This window comes from Micromesistius poutassou, assembly GCF_964030765.1.
Source record: "Micromesistius poutassou genome assembly, chromosome: 12".
Lineage (NCBI taxonomy): Eukaryota > Metazoa > Chordata > Actinopteri > Gadiformes > Gadidae > Micromesistius > Micromesistius poutassou.
The window spans coordinates 11120829-11135828 of NC_140282.1; the positions used below are offsets into that span (position 1 = coordinate 11120829).

At 41.8% G+C, this 15000-nt stretch overlaps 1 protein-coding gene across 1 annotated transcript in view; it reads left to right on the forward strand.

Moving 5' to 3' along the window:
• Nucleotides 1–15000, forward strand: part of cemip (cell migration inducing hyaluronidase 1) — a gene marked incomplete at its 5' end in the record, with an annotated part of 56784 nt that overhangs the window by 10961 nt on the left and 30823 nt on the right. The window contains 2 exons of the mRNA XM_084476338.1: nt 3899–4046; nt 7103–7294. Coding sequence (XP_084332464.1) covers nt 3899–4046; nt 7103–7294 — 340 coding nt within the window. The remainder of the gene's footprint in view (nt 1–3898; nt 4047–7102; nt 7295–15000) is intronic.

Consider the following 15000-nt stretch of genomic DNA (forward strand, 5'->3'; position numbering starts at 1 on the left):
AATGCTCATCTTCAACAGAAGAATGTTGCAGAACTGAGCAGCCAAACCACTGCAGTCTCCTAATCGCCTTGACCGTTGGAAGACACTTAAATCATAGTCAGAGGCAACTTAAATCAGAGTAAGAGGCTATTTAAAACATAAGAGGTTTTAAAGAGAAGTTAGAGAGAAGAGAAGAGAAGTTAAATCATAGTTTGAGGGAAATTAAATCATAGTAAGTGGCAACATAAATAATTGTTAGAGGGAAGTTAATCATAGGTAGTAAGATGAAACTTAAATCCTAGTTAGAGGGAACTTAAATCATAGTAAGAGGTAACTTAAATAATAGTTAGAGGGAACTTAAATCATACTAAGAGGCAACTTAAATCATTATAAGAGGGAACTTAAATCATTGGTAGCAAGAGGCAACTCAAATCAATCATCAATCACAAGATCCGTCAATCACAAGCTATAATCACAGCGGCTCTCCGGTAGCATCAAGCCGATGTCGTCGACTAGCAGGGCGGAGCAGGATATCTCCAGCCCCTTGTGATTTATGAATATGAATATGAAGATGAGATCGGAGCGCGGCCCCCGCAGGCGACCCGTCGGTCCAGCCCACCACAGCAGCAGGCGCCCAGCATGGGGCTGCTGGTCCATTTTTCATCTGTTGGCAAACAACTCTTCGTCATACTTATAGGGATCTACGGTTTATCAGGGAACACAACGTGAAGCAGTTAATCCCCACTGGTCGTCGATCATCTGCATCTCATCGACCACCGGTTCGGCCGATTCTCGACTCAAACCCCGCAGCATTATCTTGTTAACGTGTAAATACCGACACGGATCAGCTAATTATTGGCAAACACATTCTGTTGGCTCACCATCCAAACACACACACACACACACATGCACCTCTATGGATAAATCCATAACGCATAAAGCGATTTACCAAAACAAGAAAGGATGCTAGCGGGAGGGTTGAAGCGAATACAAAATAACATTTGGAGAGGGAAAAGGCATTAAAAAATGCATTTTTGTTCCAGTTTAACACCCAAAAACATTACGATTGGCGTCGGGAGAAGCCAGGTTTGGAAGCGGAGGAAGCATACAGGAGTGCTGCTGTCTTTTCCCTGCATGTCTGTGTGTGAGGGTGTTTTAGTTCAAACAGTGAGACTCCTGACAGCAGTAGCACGAGGGCGATAATAGCCTCATTCTAGCTCTTCTATTATTGTGCTGCTGGCACGTCACCGGGTGGATGTGAGGCTTGACTCCTCATGGTGCATGGAGCGTGCCTTAAGCCCTTTGTCAGGATAAGTGCTGTGGGTCAGAGGGTTCATTGTTTGTTTGTTGTGTTGTTTGTCATTTGGGACAAAATTACAAACTAATTTCGCAGCAGTTAAAAACATTAGCTGGCATGGCTCGTGTCGATGTTGAGCATCATCCATTGGTTCTTTCGAACTTGCATTCTGACGTGTGCAATTGAATTTATTCCAGTTCTCCTCTGATTCTCCTATTCTCCCCTGCTCTCCTCTCTTCCCTTCCCGTTACCCTCTCTCTTGCATATCCATGTATTAGAGTTCTCCTCCTCTCCTCTTCCCTCCTCTCTTCCCTTCATCTCTCTCTCACAAGTGCCTTTATTCCAGTTATCCTCCTATTCTCCTCTCCTCTCCCCTTCTCTCTTCCCTTCCCTTCATCTCTCTCTCAAATGCATGCATTCCAGTTCTCCTCCTCTTCTCCTCTCCCTCCTCCTTTTACCTCTCTCTCTCAAGTGCATGTATTCCAGTTCTCCTCCTCTTCTCCTCTCCCCTCCTCCCTTCACCTCTCTCTCTCTCAAGTGCATGTATTCCAGTTCTCCTCCTCTTCTCCTCTCCCCTCCTCCCTTCACCTCTCTCTCTCGCTAGTGCATGTATTCCAGTTCTCCTCCTCTTCTCCTCTCCCCTCCTCCCTTTACCTCTCTCTCTCGCTAGTGCATGTATTCCAGTTCTTCTCCTCCTCTCCTCTCCTCGCCTCTCTACTCCGTTCCCGTTTAATTGAAGGAGTCTGGGGTCTTCAGTGCGTCACCATGAGCTCAGGGCTCCAGTCGAGCTGCTCTGACCGCATCCATAAAGCAGCCAATCATCATTATAACTGTATGGTACCGCTATGGGGCAGCTTCATCCTCCCTGTGACACGACCCGGCCCTCACAGACTGACTGTTTACAAAGCCGCTGTCTAGCTATTTAGTGGTTGTTGTTGTTGTTGTTGTTGTTGTTGTTGTTGTTGCTGTGGATTTTGTTGTTGATGTTGGAGCCAACCTGGCATCTTAAGTCACTCAGGGCTAGTTATTGAGTTACTTTTGTTCTTTTGAGGGTGTTTGTTATGGTTATTGTTGTGGTGTTTGTTGATGTGTAGTGTTTGTTGTGTAGTGTTTGTTGATGTGGCGTTTGTTGTTATTGAGTTACTTTTGTTCTTGTGAGGGTGTTTGTTGTAGTCTTGGTTGTTGTGTTTGTTGTGGTGACCGTTGTGTGATGTTTGTTGTGTAGGGGTTTCGTCGTGGTACTTCCCCAACACCATCACACTAATCCCTCTGTGCTGCAGAGGCTCATATTGTCACAGACCTACGCAGAGAGTCGTGTTGTGAAATAGCACCCATCACCCCCCACCTCCTCACTCCCCCCGCATCACCCCCACCTCCTCACTCCCCCCTCCTCACTCCCCCCTCATCAGCACCGACTCATCGGCCCCGCCCCGCCTCGGCTTCCTCTCTCTCATTCTCATTCCTCTTGTGTTGCTTCTGATGGCACTGCAGGATTATGTTGGGGTGGGGAGGGGTGGGTGAGTGGGTAGGATCCAGGTGATTATTGAGCCTGCTTTCTCTCTGTATGGTAATTAGCGGGGGGAGGCCCCTGGTACTTTCCTCATCAGCACATTTTCTTTAGGGATGTGTTGTTGTCGTCGTTTTTTTGTTTGTGCCAATAATTTGTCACCGTGGTGATTGTGGCGTGCAGCCTTTCCACCAGTGGTCATTCCATTTGTCCCACGGGACTCGAGAATGTTCGCCTAATAAAAAAGGCAATTGGTTCAGCGATTGATTTCGAAAGTTGTTTGCCGGCTATCAATAGGTGTACTTAATTGAAGTTTAATTGAATTTGAATCGGCCCAGTGAAATTCCCTTTACATTTTTCAAACAGAAAGGGCAAATCCGAGCAAAACAACTCGGTAAAGGAAGATCTATAGTTGAATTTGGTCAACCGCTCCACACTATAAAGCCAAATAAACACAATGATTGGAGCTGTTGCTCATGTTGTGAAGGCGACATGAAATGATACGACATGATTGTATTTGAGAAGACCTCGTCACACCACTGCTAATGTATTCTTTCAATGAACACTGATCTTTGTGTGTGTAAATTAAGCTTATTTCTTCCACCACGGACAACATCAGCATAGCATGGGTTTGACCTCTATTTGTGGTTACCCAGTTTTTATTGCAACAGGTTAACAGTCAACACTCATAATAATATTATTTTTATGAGTGTTGACTGTTAACCTGTTGCAATAAAAATATATGATCCGAGAACATAACTCCCACAGCATTATATAACTATTATATAGCAATGTTGTCCTTATAATGTATGTTTATCTCTCTCTCTCTCTCTCTCTCTGTCTCTGTCTCTGTCTCTCTCTCTCTCTCTCTCTCTCTCTCTCTCTCTCTCTCTGTCTCTCTGTCTCTCTCTCTCTCTCTCTCTCTCTCTCTCTCTCTCTCTCTCTCTGTCTCTGTCTCTCTCTCTCTGTGTCTCTCTCTCTCTCTGTCTCTCTCTTTCACCATATCTCTCTCTTTCACCATATCTCTCTCTCTCTCTCTCTCTCTCTCTCTCTCTCTCTCTCTCTCTCTCTCTCTCTCTCTCTCTCTCTCTCTCCACCTTGCCTGCCCCGTCCAGGCGGAGACTCACGACAGCATACCGTCCAATCAGACGGGAGACGTGCTCCACCGGGTGGACAAGGACTATGGCCTGGTGTGCCTGAACAAGGACCAGACGCACGGCCTCTGTCACAACTACCGTGTGCGCTTCCTCTGTGGGAAGCTGGGTACGTTCACAGGTCCCCACCCCACGGTGTATGCAGTGAAGATGGACAGGGCTTCTATTCTATCGCTGAAATATGCACATATTTCAGGGAACAGGCAAACACTGGACACTGTGCCGTGTGTGTGTGTGTGTGTGTGTGTGTGTATGTGTGTGGGGTTGTGTTTGTGTGTGGGGGGGTTGTGTGTACGTGTTTGGGGTTGTGTTTGTGTGTGGGGGGGTTGTGTGTACGTGTTTGGGCGGGTTTGTGTGTGTGTGTGTGTGTGTACGTGTGTATGTGTGTTTACGTGTGTGTGTGTCTGTTTCTGTGTCTGTGTGAGTGTATGTGTTTGTGTCGGCGTCTGTGTGAGCATGAGTGTGTGTGTGTGTGTGTGTGTGTGTGTGTCTGTGTATGTGTATGTGTACCTGTGTGTGTGTGTGGGGGGGGGGGCTTGTGTGTGTGTGTGTGTGTGTGTGTGTGTGTGTGTGTGTGTGTGTGTGTGCAGGCTGCAGTGGAATGGAATGTGTGGAGTCTGGATGGCGGAGCAGAGAGCAGGAACATAGTCCTGCTGCCAACTCTGAGTTCAGGTCTGGAGCTCCTCAAGCTCCTGTACTCACAGTGTGTGTGTGTGTGTGTGTGTGTGTGTGTGTGTGTGTGTGTGTGTGTGTGTGTGTGTGTGTGTGTGTGTGTGTGTGTGTGTGTGTGTGTGTGTGTGTGTGTGTGTGTGTGTGTGTGTGTGTGTGTGTGCGCGCGCACACCAGACTTTGTAGATCCTACAGGTGGCAATATGTCCATGCTGTAGGATCTTTACTCAACACCATAACCCTCGCAGTTAACTGAGTGTGGTGGTATTGGGTTTGTAAGGTAGATCATTAAGTAACTACCAGCTTGCATCACTTAATGTCATTCATGGCGACAAAATGCTACGTGTCGCTAGTTCAGCCTTACAAACGCAGGCAGGCGTTCGCTTTTGTTCAAATAGCTTTTAATCAATTCACCTCATTGCCAAACGCACCATTGTGCTTCACATCTCTCTCCCTGCTCGGAAGGTTTTAATCTCATAACAAGGTTAATGTGGGCGATATTAAAAACAGAGTCACAACTGATGAATCAAAGGGTGGCGGTGGATTATATGTCGTGCACGTAGCAGGTGTCTCACGGTGATGCTGTAGACTGCAGGAGTCCCTCCCCTGATCTATCCCTATGAGCCTGATGACAGCTGTCTGATCCACTCTCCTTCTCAAACTCCCTCTCCCTCTCGCACCCTCTCTCTCTCTTGCTCTCGCTTTCTCCCTCTGTCTCTCTCTCTCTCTCTCTCTCTCTCTCTCTCTCTAGCGTCCATGAGACATTAACTGAATGACAATGTAACTAAATATAGTCACAGTGGTGCAACCATTGCCCCAGAATAATATGTGTCATACATTTAAGTAACAAATAAATACACATTAAAACATAACAAAGGAGAATATAAATTCATGACATATTTTTTTAGACAGCATCATATTATTTGGCTAGCTGCTTGAAGATGGAACATATGAAGCTAAACATCGGGGCAACACATGTATTTCATATTTCTATTTTTTGTTGAAAGGAAAGGATTTGCCACGTAGGAGACTGGATGCGGTTATAAAACAGCTGATGCCAGAACACACACAGAGACAGTCGGCCGGTCTGGAAATCATGCAGTAGCCTCCGTGTGTTTACCTCTGAGTCGTTGACTCCACACCAAGAGAGCAGATGATAGAGGAAATGATGGTCCCCCACCTCTATTCCCTTCCTGCGTTAGTATTAAACTGTTCTTAAAAGAAAGAATATAAACAAACCTATATTTACAATTTGTATTCCTCAATATCTCGCAGTTATGGATGCTGGGATCAACGAGATTGTTGAATCTCTTAAATAGCTCAAACTGTCTGCATTGAGGAGAGCTATTGTCTAAAGTAAAAACACAGTTTGAGCAGCTGGTATCATCTAATGTTAGGGTTGTTACGACTTTGTCGGTCGAACCGTGAACCACAAGGTCTCTAGACTGTGATTTTTAATTTAATTAATCAGCTTTGTTTGTGTCTTTTTGTTTCTGTTTGTTTGTGTTTGTGTTTGTGTGTGTGTGTGCGCTTGTGTGTGTTTGTTTGTGTAAATTTTGTTTGGGGACTCAATATGTTGATGTGTTGGTTGTCCTCACTCGTAAGACACTTTGGAAAAAAGTTAAATGACTAAATGCACACTTAAACTCCTTCCCTATAACGTGTTTATTGGGGTCCCCAAACGATCAACCAGGTTATTCCCGAGATCGTTTTATAGCGTGAACGAAATTATGCCACATTGCTGTGCCTTAAAAAAGCAATGCATATTTCTTGTTTTAATTACAGTGTATGCAGAAACACCCCAATTCACACACCGAGCAATGTTAATATAGCAATGAAATGTTTGAAAAGTACCACTGACTTGACTGTTTTGTCCTCATATCGTAAACAAAATAAGTTATGATCCACTGTTTCGTACTGCAGTTGTGTTCAATATCAACTCAATTGCGGAGATGGCTGGCATCCTCTCCAGCCATTTCAATCCAGCTTCCAGTTAGAAATTATTTTGTGTCAACCCTTTTTTCATTTAGTTGCGTCGTTCTTTGCATAATAGAATTGCACTGCGAGAATGTGGTTCATTTATTTTGCTTGAGGGAAACGTTTCAAATGATATAGTGCCACAAAATTGGGGTCCAAGCAAGCATCATGTTATATTGGATGTTGCGTTATATCGTGTTGTCGTGATGTTAAAGTGTATGCAATCTAGATATGTATACAATATGTAAGGAGTATTCCACTTAGACCTTGATTACATTGATTACATATTAGTTACTTTCATCAATAACATTATTGGTTATTTATCAACTTAATCAGCTGATGTCAAAAGATTCTTCCACTGCACTTTGAGCATGTTGTGGTTGTGTTGTCGAGGAAACATCTGACAGTTCTGTTTGACTGTTGCATCGACTCGGTCGAAAGGCAGAGGAATTCACAGTCAGGATCAAGTTTTTTATGTATCAGTAAATAGTAACCACCGGCCCCCTGTCCTTCCTGCAGTGCGGCCCCAGGCATCCGTGTCCATCGACCTGCTGTCGGACAGCAGCCTCCTGGAGCTGGCGGAGCATCCCGTGGGCTGGGGCCCCGGGGACCGCCTGGTGGTCGCCAGCACTGACTACTCCATGCACCAGGCCGAAGAGTTCAGCCTGCTGCCCTGCCCCAAATGCTCCCCAGAGCAGGTCAAAGTCAGAGGTGAGGAGTGTGTGTGTGTGTGTGTGTGTGTGTTTGTGTGTGTATGTGGTACTGCGTGTGTGGGTCCACCAGAGTGTGTGTAGTACTGAGTGTGTGGGTCCACCAGTGTGTGTGTGGTACAGCCTGTGTGGTTCCACAGGAGTGTGTGTGTGTGTGTGTGTGTGTGTGTGTGTGTGTGTATGTGTGTGTGTGTGTGTGTGTGTGTGTGTGTGGTACTGCCTGTGTGGGTCCACAGGAGTGTGTGTGTGTGTGTGTGTGTGTGTGTGTGTGGTACAGCCTGTGTGGTTATACCAGAGTGTTTGTGTGTGTGTGTGTGTGTGTGTGTGTGTGTGTGTGTGTGTGTGTGTGTGTGTGTGGTACAGCCTGTGTGGTTATACCAGAGTGTTTGTGTGTGTATGTGTGTGTGTGTGTGTGTGGTACTGCCAGAGTGTTTGTGTGTGTGTGTGGTACTGCCTGTGTGGGTCCACCGGAGTGTGTGTGGTACTGCGTGTGTGGTGCTGCATGTGTTAGTGTGTGTGCGTATGGGTGTGCCCACCGGTAGCGTGTGTGTGTGGGCGGTGTGGTTGTGGGTTTTTCCACCGATGTGTGAGTGTGTGTGTGTGTGTGTGTCTCCTGTGTATTGAAGTGAGTAAGAATGCCATGACAACCGGAACTTTCTGTACCAAATTGATAAGCAAAATGTAAATGTAAAACAATGTTCTAAGAGCAGAAAGAAGGGAAAACAAGGAGAGATGGACTTGACGGATGGCACACCTGTGTGTGTGTGTGTGTGTGTGTGTGTGTGTGTGTGTGTGTGTGTGTGTGTGTGTGTCTTTCTGTGTATATGCTCAGAAAATATATGTGTGTGTGTGTGCACACCATTCTGTGTGTGTAGTTTTCTGTGCATGCCCATGTATGCTCCCATCGAGCTGAATTTCACATGAAAATTGCATATAATCTGTGAGCTGAACATACTCAACCAAACTTGCTATTTCTTCCTTATCCGTCCTATATATATATAGTTTGTGTGTATGTGTATGTATGTATATCTTTAGGTGTGTGTGTGTGTGTGTGTGTGTGTGTGTGTGTGTGTGTGTAACATAGCCACGTGTGTTATCACAGGGAAGGGGAGTTGTCTAAAAGGACTCAGCGAGTAGGAATGCCATGACAACTAATACTTTGGGACTAAGTCGATGCCAAAACAGAAAAACTAAAAATTACATCATCGTAAAAAGCATTTTCCGCGGTTTTGGTGGTGCTGAAGCCTGCACAGCGTTTGCTCCCACAACCAGAAACAAGATGGATCTAATCACGATGCAGAGAGCATGAAAAGAGCCATGAGGGCACTTGTATGTGAATCTTTAACGTCAAAACAAGAAAGCTTGTTTGTCTACCATTACAGTTATCTGACATCTCAATGCAGAGTTAATCATTTATCTTCTTTTTCAAATGACTTAGAAATACATACTTTGCCAAGCTTTTGAATCAGTTTCACTGATTCAAAAGCTCTTTGTGAATGCTAATATTGTGACATGCTTTCAAGAAAGTGAGATTAAAAGACAATAGAAGATACGTTGGAAAAAAGGGTAGCTTAACTCAATGAGCGTTCTGTTTTCAGGTAGTCCTAAGCATGCTTGTGTGCATGTGTGTGTGTGTCTGTGTAATTGACCATGAGTAATGCTGAATGTCGTGTGTTGAGCTGCAGTCAATCTTCTGAAGTGTTTTTTTTTTTTTATGTACGCCAGTATTTCTTCAGTGGCTTTCAAGCATGTAAAGAAGTGGAGTAATTCAACAATTATGAAAGCTCTTTATTCTTAACCTACTTCATCTACAATGAAATACAACATGTAAAGGTTCCTTTTACATACTTAAATCAAAAAAGATATACAATAAATATATATACATATATACACATACATACAAATACACATACATATATACATTTAGATATACATACATATACACATATATAGTCTATATATGCAAAAACATGAGTCACAACATATATATACAGAACAACAAAAATAATAGCAAATAGCATTTCTTTAAGCCAAGTGATCATTAAAAATCTGCTCTCAACAGAGCATAGTGCTCCTCTTTAACCCCAGATGATTAAGAATCTATGTCCTGCATTTCTATATAATACCTGAAATCTACCTTAATCCTTGGCTTCACAAACTGGGTAAACCACCAATGTGCGTCTACACTCAATTTTCTACTTTTCTTTTTCAGCTCAGATAGATTGCCCTCTTTGCTTGGCCAATCATAAAGTTTAAAAGAGCACTTTTGTGTTTGGACATTTTAGTTGTATATAAAACAAAAAATGAAGTAGAGCTTTGAAAAACACTTCTGCAAATTAAATATAAAACCTTGTTAGCAGCAGGAAAAGAGACAGTAGTTTGGTATGGAGGTAGATTTGTGTCTTTATTTTCAAAGGAATACTTTTTTCAAATACTTTTTGCATTGCAAACAAAGAGTATTCTAAATGCAAAAATTTGCTTTTAGAATAATTGCTTTAAAAGTTTTGAGAGCAAAATAAATGCATTTGTGACTCAATAATTGCATAAATGAATAACCTTCCTTTTTGACTGTAATTCCCCGCTTTGGACAGGCTGTCAGATGGTTTCCTCCGAGTTCCATTTATTTTGCGTTTGGGCCATCCTATGAGGGTGACATTTGTGTATATTTGCAGAGAGCACAATGTTTTGCATTGCAAACAAAAATGATGATTCTGAGACCAACAAGGCTGAAAATGACGTATCAAGATCCAAACAACATGCATTCCAATTAAAAATATATTTGTTTCAAACAAACTTTGCTCTTAAAACTTTTAAAGATATTTTTTGGGGTTTGAAATATAATTATTTTTGATTGAAATGCAAAATTTTGATCTCAATTATATAATAGCCTACGTGATTGCAAAAAAAGAATGGTCTCTTAAATCCTCAAAGTAGTTTTTTGCTTTAAGAATAATTATTTTTGTTTGCACCATTTCTCTCTGTGAACAGAAAGACATGTGTTTGACACCCAATAATTAATTATGAATAATTAACCACAACAATCCCATGCAGAACTCTCCACTGCAGATCACCAATCTTCTTTGTTAATGATGATTTGTAAAGCATTCTCTGGTCTGACGTCCTCCTTCAAGCGAGCCCTCCAGGGACTTTCAGAACGACAATGTAGTCTGCCTTTGTTTAAAATGTTGGTAGAGAAAGTTTACAGATAAAGTAGTTCAAATTCAACACTGTACCAGTGTTTACAAACATCAAACATCCTTAAAATCAGGAAGAAGCTTCACAGAGGGGAAAGGATAATTTAAATCAGGCCAACTAAAGCCATTACAGTAGGACCTTCGAAGGATACATTCATCACCAGCCAGCTGATGTTTCCAGATGTCCAGTGAACCGTAATGATGTTACTCCTATTGGTTTGGTCCAAAAGCTCCCCTGTGGTCTATGTGTCAACCCTTCTGTTAGAACTATCTGGCTAGCTAGCCCTTCCCCAACTCAAACAGCCTCACTCTTTCAGTTCATACTAAAATCACTCACTCTTGGTTACAACCAATCCATGTCTCCTTGAAGTTTGACAATGAATATCACATCATCCACATAGGCTGATCATTTAAGAGTCACATTACACCCTGGTATTGACAAACCAGACAGATTCTTGCTTTATGCTATGCTATGTAATTCTATTGCAATTGAGTACAACATACCTGACAAAGCGCAGCCTTGGCATACACCGCACTGCACCGTAACAACGGGGACTGTAACCACCAGTCATCTTTTGCATCTCAATGTCCTTAACAGAACCTTAATCATGGCTATGAATCCTGGGTTGAAACCAAATGCCTGAGGTGTTTTCTACAAGTACTGATGTTCAACCCTGTTCAACCCTTTTCCTGGTCCATAGAAATAGGACCTGTCTCTATTCCAAATGAGACCTAAAAAATCTCAAAATCTCCCTAATTAAATGAACATTGTCAGTGATCAACCTGCCAGGCACACAGTAGGTTTGATTCACATGGATGACCTCCTCCATCACTTGTTGCGAAAATTGTTGAAAGCAGTTTATATCCCTGCAGAGTAGGGAGACCGGCCTCCAGTTTGGGATCTGTTGCAAATCTCCCTTTTTAGCAATCAGCGTTATCACTGCCCTTCTGCAACTCATAGGCAACCGCCCTCCTGTCAGTCTGTCCCTTAATACAGATGAACATTCACCCCTATTACTGCAGACCTTTTATGCCTGGAGCTTTACCAATCTGCAAGCTCTGTACTGCAGCACACATCTCTATTAAAGTACTGCATCAAGGGTGCAGTCGGGCTGGAATTTTGGGAAACCACTATAAAATGAGTGGGCCAATAAAGGGTAATCTTTCTATTCCCCATTCAGTGTCCATAAAAGTCAGCTGCATATCTTCTTAATTCTGCGGTTCTGACAGTGTTTAACAAGATTTGGAGACAAGCGAATGGATAAGATTTCTTTGGATTTTTATCTTTTCTCCAGATTAAAGAAAAACTGAGATGGCACATCCATTTGTGCATTGTCACAGGTACCCCCTGTGCTGCACTGCCTAGTTGGTTGGCCAAAGCTGATTTTTTTTTTCACCAAATCTATCTCCAGTTCTTTCCTCTTGTGACACTGTGACTGTACTGTTGACATAGTTGCTTGATCTGAAATTTACCTTCATCTCACGGTTACAAAGATCGAAAATCATTTTTGTGTATTCTTGCCAAAAGAAAATGAAAGCATTAAAAAAGAAGTATAATTTAAAAAGACTGTGTTCACATGCAAAAATGTGCTTTTTGATTTTGTATTCTTAATTAAAATAGAAAACCGGTCTAGCATAACCATGGATAATATATCTTCCCGAATGTGAACCCAGGTGTGCTGCCGTTGTCTCCTGTGGAACCTTCTCCTTGTATCTGTCAGATGTCAGAGTGGAGGTATCCTCCTCACTAGAGGTCTACTAGAGGCAGGTTGAGGTTCTAAGTGATTTCTGTCTGATTTTCTTATCCTCTGTAGTGTTCAAATCTACCCCCACAACTACAAATGCATCATTGCTGCAACTATCATTTATGTCATTCAAGTATCTAAAAACTGTTTTCTTTCAGCACCCTTATTGCGGTGCATAAATATTGATCAAAACGATTATAAAATGTTGATATTGTTTCTTAATCCTGATTAATCAGCCTTCACTGGACTTCATTGATTGATTGATTGATTGTCTTTATTTTGAACATGTAAGCAATAAAAACAAAGTTAAAATAGTAGTAGATGAATAAATAAAACAAAAGTAAAAACAGACACACTTGCCACATGCTCAAAAGGGGGTAGGAGGAAGTAAAAAACATATCTAGTCCTACCATTTAACATATCAATTTAGCCTGTATATTTAATGTTATATTATTAACAAGTCAGTATATATAATAAAAAGCTATACTAACTATATTTACACAGTTCTATCAAAATAATTATATAAATATGAATAATAACTATAATTATATATTTTATTATATATATATATTATAAATAACCATATATGGATATTATAAATGTCCATATATAAATAAATGTTATAAATAGTAGTCTACATATGTCCGCCTCATAAGAGGAGGGGTAACACTGTTTAGAGAAAATAAAACTGTGACTAGTTGTTTCCCAAGCTCACCTGTGTTCTTCATTTGATCATTTTAAACACCTTGACTCTCAGGCCTTTTGTCTCTTGTCCAAAAAACTATATATTTTTTCAATTATCTTTTTCATTTTGGTCAAGGAGTATCCGATGTCTTTATCCCCTTGAGCCTTTGACATATCGACTGATTCACTGTCGGACTCATCAGAGCACTCCTCTACAGCGAGAGGGGGATTAGTCTCTTCGGAAGACTTTTTTGACTTTGCAGTATCTTTTCTGTCATCTGTGGTTTTCCTTTTCCGTTCCTCAGCAGAAATTCTACACAAATCTTCATCCATCAGAAAGTCTTCTTCCTCTTCCTCCAACACATTCTCAGCCACTTGAAGGGCACTCGGGTCAGATTGGTTCCTGAGGCCTCTTCCATCCAGCCTGCCTCCTCCTCTCCTGTTTATACCTCTTACCATTTCATCTTTCATCTTGCCTGTTTATTTTCTCCAATTTTTGAAATGTCTTCATCAATGTGTTCCTCACCCTGTTGCCAGGGCTGCCTGCTATCTTTCTCATCCTAAAGGCCTGCCTCCCCTTGATCACTTTCGTTCTCTGTCATGTTTCGTCTCTTTCTTTCATCAACATTTTTCTCTCTATCATCTGCCTCTTCTCCTCTGTACTGTATAATTGTCCCATCAACGACATCAGAAGAGCCGCTAGTGGGGGGCCGGGGGGGCTGAGAGAGGGGCACACTGCCGTCTGAAACATTATTCCTAGAGATGTTCTGATGCCATTTTTCCCTCCCAACCCTGATTCAGATTCCTGAACTTGAGTATTGGCTGATACCAAGTATCTACCGAAACAGCATCTAGTATTGTAATAGCACTTGTTCTTATTGTAAGCTTCTCTTACGATGACAGCGATCGTAAGTCAGTGCACTTACTGTGGAAAATTATATTTTTATTATTATAATAATACATTTGTATTCTTAGTAGTTAAGCATAATGCAGAATAGCACCACATGTGTTTGTAGACTTGAATACTCGCGATACCCGATACTGCATTTTAGGCAGTATCTGAGGAGTTTCTGATACTGGGATCGGTACGGGAACAACTATTTCCCAGGTCTTATTTCCTTCAGGGTAAGACCTGATCATGTAGTTAAAAGGTAGTGTCTTAGGTTTTAAACACTGCATCATCAAACTCATTGACTTTAATTAATATTAATTAGGGCTGGGCAAGTTAACGCGTTAATAACGTGTTATCTGTGGTGTTCTGTGGTGTTCCGTAAGTTTCATATTCAACCCACACTGAGTTTGTCAATAAAACTCCCTCAAGATCACTTGGTCTAGTTTTTACTTATTAAGAATGGTAATATGTCATTCAATTTGATAATCTCATTGAACTTCAATTGTAGTGGATTTAAAATAGAATTTAAAAAATGTGATTAATCGCAAGTTAACTCACCATACTATGCAATTAATCGTGCTTAAAACTTTTAATCGTTGCCCAGTCCTAATATTAATATAAATTAATATCCTCCTTGCTTTTTAACAGCATGAAAACTTGGCTACGCAAAGACAGTGTTTAAGCTTGGGCAATTTGCAACCCAAAGAGAATGCTCTAATTGGCGATACGAGCTGACCATATCTCGCCAATTATTTTCAGAGCGTTTCATTACTAGAAAAAGGTGGGATGTTTTTGAGAGGGAGCACAGAGGTAAAGTGTGTCGCCAATAACACCAGGCACCAGATTCCACCATTGAAATCACTTTGTAAACACTGTCTACAATAATTATTCACGCACTATTCATTGGTGACACATATTTCACAGAATCATAACCAGCCAATGCACCTACACTGCTGAACCTCATACTTTAGCAGAGAAACGTATTCTTGGCGAAACGTTGACTGCATGTTGGTGTGTTTATTTACTAAATGCCAAACCGGCGACGATAACACTTGAGGGCATGATGCCCTGCCAGGTGGTAGTGTCAGACCCAAAACAGACTAAACCATCTACTTTCTTACAAAACAACGAGACTAAACAATAAAATAGGAATACAAAAACAAGACACAGACGCACAAACAACCCAGATAGA